A 5,478-nucleotide genomic window follows, 5' to 3' on the forward strand; every position below is an offset into this window, starting at 1 on the left:
GAGAGAGAGGTGGTGCCGACACATGAAACCGGAACAGAGGAGCCGTCCCCTATAGTAATGGATGGGAAAAGGATGGAGGGGTGGATGGAGGAGAGCGTACTAGCAGATGCAGACATATGCGAGGTCGAAGATCCAATTCGTACCTGTGTCTTGGGTAGTAAGTGAATTCATGGCGGCGATGAAGGCAGCCTGATCCGAGGCCGGAGTCGTGGTTGTCGAGGTGGAGGCAGTAGTCGGCGGCGGCGGCGGTGTGGAAGACGACGCCGAGGATGATGCAGCAAGATCCCAGGCCGGTGAAGGAGCCCCGTAGGGATACATGGAGTAGGCCGAAGGAGCAGCCGCGGCCTGGTAGAGAGGCGCGTAGGCGGTGTAGGCGGCTGGCGGAGGACGTGAGCCGAGGAGGCCGGGCGCGCCGAGTGCGGGGCGAAGGCCGGGCGCCCATGCACCGCTGTAGGCAGGTGGAGCGCCATAGGGCGACGACGCTGACCAAGGCATCGGCCAGGCCTACACCAGATCCATCCACGGGTCATGAGAAGGACGCCAGGTGGAAGGATCCGGAGGCGCCACCGGGGCTGCAGCCGGCGCTGGAGCCGGGGGCGCGGAGTGGGTCGGCGCCGGAAGAGTGGATGAAGACGCGCCGCCGTGCTTGGGCGGCCTGTAAACTGGGTTCTTGCCCTTGTAGTTGGGGCTGGGACGCCACCCAGGTGGCGGCTGAGGCGAGGAAGACGATGGTGGTGGAGGCGCCGGGGCGGAGACGGGCCGCGCCGTCGTGTGGAAGAGGCGCGGGGTGCTAGCTTTGCGCTGCTGGTTCTGCTCCTCCATCTGCAGCATGGAGCGGGCCTCCGCCAGCGTTGGCAGAGGACGAAGGAGCGGGATGAGCGTGGCCTGCTGTGCGAAGTGCTCGTCGAGGCCGCCCATCAGCGCGTGAAGGAGAGAGCGGTCGGCGACCACTTCGCCGAGCTCGCGCAACTCGTCGCCGATAGCCTTGATGTGCTGACAGAACACGCCGACCGGGCGATCGCCCTGTGTGATGGTACGGAGCTCCGTGTTGAGGGCCGAGATGCGGGCGTCACGGTTGTCCTGGAAGAGCCGACGAAGCTCGAGCCAGATGTCGCGAGCGGAGGCGCCGTCGGTGACCACGAGATTGAAGAGCTCCGTGGAGATGCGAGTGTACAGCCACTGGATGATGGCGAGATCGTCCTTGAGCCACCGTGGATCATGCGGGGCGGGAGGCACGTCGCCGGAGATGTGGTGAAGGAGGGAGCAGCGTCCGAGATGAATCTCGAAGAGATGGCGCCAGTGGTAGTAGTTGTGGCTGTGAAGATCGAGAACAATGGGGATGAACGGGGTGATGTTTGTAATGGTGTCGCTGAACGTGAGGCTGGCGGCGGGCATGGCAGCGGGAAGGGGTGGAGGTGGCTGAGAACCAGTAATGGGAAGGGTTGGCGAGCCGCCGGAGAAAGAGTCAGTTGGCTGGCCGCCGGGGAGAGGGGCAGTTGGCTGGCAACCGGGAAGAGGAGGAGGTGGTGGGGCGCCAGTCATGGCGATCGTGGAGGGAGGTAGGCGGAACCGGTGTCTGATACCATGTAAAATTTTGAGATCGTTTGTTTCATTGCATTTCGAAGTACAGGGGAGGGAGTACATATAGGGCCGAAGCCAGAAACGTGGGAGGAATTGTGGAGAGATCGCAGCGACGCAGCGCTGACCAAATCCACAGTCTAACAGTCAATCCCAGTGCGATGATGTTGCCACACGGTACACCTATCATTGAACCCTGTCAGCGTAAGTAAATGTTTATAAAACTTAAAAAAAAACTAATGCCTTCATGTTAGAATTGCATAAAGATACTCCATTCTCTGTTTAATATAATAGGAAAACGTTTGGACACACCAGGGACTCTAAGTGCAACTCATAGTGTGTTGGTGACGGGCCTCATTAGGTTGAGCGAAGCAGGCTTGTACCCGACATATCCTCTCCTGCTAGCACCAACAACGGGAATGCAGATGGTGATGGGGATGATAATGGGGAGATAGCAATATGGCATATTTCTAAATCTGCCAATTCGTATCTCGACATATGACAAACATATTAAAGCATGCACTATCTAGAGACCCCAAAACTGAACTACATTTGTACTATGGTCGCCTGAAGCCCCCAATGTTAAGAATAAATCAGATAAGTAAATAGAAAATCACATGAATGAAGAGACTATTAGAATTCACCCTATTTACTTCTTGCATCTTTCTCTCAAGGACTGTATAAGTTTTGCAGCAGAAGTCCGGTGATATTCTCAACCGAGCTATAAAAACAATATAAGAATGTTCAGTGCAACAACCTTTACATGTACACTGTATCATGAAAATGTCAATAATAGACTGAGTAAAACAAATTCGAAATCTGAACAGCTTGCAAGCATGTACGGCGGCGTTTTGAGCGTCGTTTCCCTGGTGAAGGCATTGCTCGGACTTGATCTTCAGGGTGAAAATCCTCGATCCGACTTTTGGGTGTTTGATCCGGCGACGGCGTCACTTGTGTGTCGTTCCCTTCTTGAAGGCGTCGTTTTTGAAGAACCTCTCTCGTAATATGTATGCTGTCATGACATAGTTGAAGCCAAGGGTTGTCGCTGTACATGCTAGTCGCTGTTCTTATCGCTTTGGGACTGTTTTTTCCTTTTTCTCTCTGCCTAGGCATAGCTTTGGTCTAGTATGATTTAGCTCCTTGCCGGCGAGATCTTTGTGTGCGTGTGCTTGTGTTGGCTGTGTGCATCCTAGCTATGCAGAGGCCGGATGTCGCTCATTGTAATTGTATCACTCGATGCTTATTATAGTCAATAAAAATCACCCTTTATCGAAAAAAATGGACAAGTTTCTTCTCAAAAGAAAAGCACTATCACAAATGTTTTTCAGCTATGAAACTGGTCAGAACTTGTTTGCGCAATCGCCTCAATGATGAAAGTTTGAGTGATGATTTTATTTGTTATATGGAGAAAGAAAGAATGAAAAAGGTCACCAATGCTCAAGTGGTTGATTATTTCAAGGCTCGAAGGAATAGAACATACTAAAGGTAATTTTCAGATTTTTAGCCATTTAAGTACTTTTATTTGGGCAGTTTATTATGTTCTACTGATAAGTTTAATTGTATTGGTATCTTGTAGGTTAATGAACCTTGTTGTCCGACAATGTATGTTGAAATTCGAAAATGTGAGACATTCTTTTCAAGTAATTATGTCCCTTTTGTTTTATCAATATGGTAAGCATTTTGATGGCCACATTTTGTGTTTACAAATCGCCTTCAATTATATTATATTCAATAATGTGTGCTAGAAGTAATGAAATACACCTTTATGCAATGCATCGTTGCATAAAAAAATTATGCCTTGTTAAAGTGGTGCATCGGGAGCTCCGCCCTGCCTATATGTACGCCCACAAGGCTCAAGCAGTAAAACATCAGTTTCACCAATCTCTCACTATTCCTTCAACCCTTAGTACATGTATGTACAGTCAGAACGGTCTTAATGTGGTGGAGAGGTTGGCAGTGGCACGCGAAGCGAAGGGCGCAGCAGGAGGTTGGCCTTCCGCCGAGCGGTGACACCGATTTGCTCTGTCATGTCGAACTCGGCCGGGTTTGAGATGTTCGGCGCCTCCCAGTCAAAGTGGAGCAGCATGCTAGCAAACGGGAGCTCCACGCTGGCCAGGCCGAACGCCATCCCGGGGCACATTCTCCGCCCAGCGCCGAACGGCAGCAGCTCGAAATCTGTCCCCCTAAAGTCCACGTCTACCCCAGCGCCGGACTCGAAGCGCTCCGGCCGGAACTCGGCCGCGTCGGGCCCCCAGGATCGCTCATCACGGCCTAGTGCCCAGGTATTGACGATCACCTGCGTGCCCTTGAGCACGTCGAAGCCCAGAACTTTGCATGGTTCCTGGCACTCGCGCGGGAGCATCAGCGGCAGCGGCGGGTGCAGACGGAACGTCTCCCGGATGACCAGGCGCATGTATGGGAGCTCGCCGAGCTTGCCCTCGTCGACCGTGCCATCACCCTCGAAGGCTCGCCGTACCTCCGCCGTCGCCTTCACCATCGCTGTTGGGTTCCTCATCAGCTCCGCCATCGCCCACTCTAGTGTCGTCGCAGACGTCTCGCTCCCAGCGGTGAAGATGTCCTGCGCGCAGGTCAAATCACTATTGATAAGGAGGGGTTAGAAGACACCGCAGAGATCCGTGCGATATATACAATATGGATGGGATGCTCACAAAGATGACGCCTTCGACGGCAACCATGTCGATGACACCGTCTTTGTGTATTTTGAGGAGCACGTCCAGCACGTCCTCCTCGCCGCCCTGGCCCTCCTCCCTCCTCTCTAGATGCTCGTGGATGATGCCCTTGATGATCCCGAACACGCTGGCATGGATCTCCTCGGCACGGCGGAGGGCGTTGCTGAGCCGTCCGGCGAGCCACGATGACGGCCATAGGTCCGCCGTGTTAAGCCCGGTGGCAAGGCGGACTATTCTGTCAAGCTCATGCAGGAAGAGGTCCCGCTGCTTGGAGTCGCACCGGCTGCCCATGACGGCGCGGAACGTGCCGTCGGAGACGAGCGCGGACAGCAGCGCGCGCAAGTCCACCACGGGACCGGCGGACTGGATGGCGCGCAGCATGGTGGCGACCTCCTCCTCGCGGATGGCCCGGAAGGAGCGCACGCGTCCCGCCGTAAGGACCTCCGTCACGGCGATCTTGCGGAGCTGGCGCCAGTAGTCGCCGTAGGGCGCGAAGATCATATCCCGGCCGCCGCAGGTGAGGACGCCCATGGTAGCCGTGAGCCGCCGCGTCGCGAACGCCAGGTCCTGGGTCTTGAGTACCTCGCGCGCCGCGTCTGGCGACGACAGCACCATTGTGGGCACCGAGCCGAGCCGGAGCAGCATGACCGGCCCGTGGCGCATGGCCAGGTCGCGCAAGGCACGGTGCGGGAGCTGCCTGACGAGGTGGTGAAGGCTTCCGATGACCGGCAGCTGCCACGGCCCCGGCGGGAGCCGCAGACCGTTGTTTGCCCTCTTTCTCCATGTAAGTGCAAGCGCCAGGGGCACGAGGACGAGAGCCCAGCCGAGGTAGACGGAGTAGTACCGGGAGGTGGTGTCCTCCATTTGTATGTGCTGTGAAGGACGTCGCATGCCTGAGAGATTCCAAACTTTTTCGACCACATATATAGACTTCTCCGAGACTTTCGACATGTATATGCACTCTCTCGATCGATAAAAAAAATCATAGAAAATATCTCAACCCTGTTCTGCCAAAATAAAGTTGAAGAAGGCGTACATCTTCCTCCATACAAATAACCGTATAATATTCCCCACCACCGGCGCTCTGGCGGCTAAGGGGAATAGTGCCCCCACTTGCTGCACCACTAATTTCCACACCCTAAAAAAAGTTTTTCTAAGACTAGGATAATAATATAAGCTAGTAACATGCACATGTTAGTAGTCTATGTTA

General features: G+C 54.5%; 1 protein-coding gene across 1 annotated transcript; it reads right to left on the reverse strand.

Annotated features, from left to right (window-relative positions):
- Nucleotides 1-3,340: 3,340 nt before the first annotated feature.
- LOC109739880 (zealexin A1 synthase) lies at nt 3,341-5,149 on the reverse strand. The gene is made up of 2 exons (XM_020298955.4): nt 4,248-5,149; nt 3,341-4,156 (listed from the first exon to the last, which is right to left on the reverse strand). Exons 1-2 carry the CDS (start codon nt 5,130-5,132, stop codon nt 3,512-3,514), a joined length of 1,530 nt encoding a protein of 509 aa, XP_020154544.3. The 5' UTR covers nt 5,133-5,149; the 3' UTR covers nt 3,341-3,511.
- Between the last annotated feature and the right edge of the window lie 329 nt (nt 5,150-5,478).

Source organism: Aegilops tauschii, chromosome 7 (assembly GCF_002575655.3).
Source record: "Aegilops tauschii subsp. strangulata cultivar AL8/78 chromosome 7, Aet v6.0, whole genome shotgun sequence".
Classification (NCBI taxonomy): Eukaryota; Viridiplantae; Streptophyta; class Magnoliopsida; order Poales; family Poaceae; genus Aegilops; species Aegilops tauschii.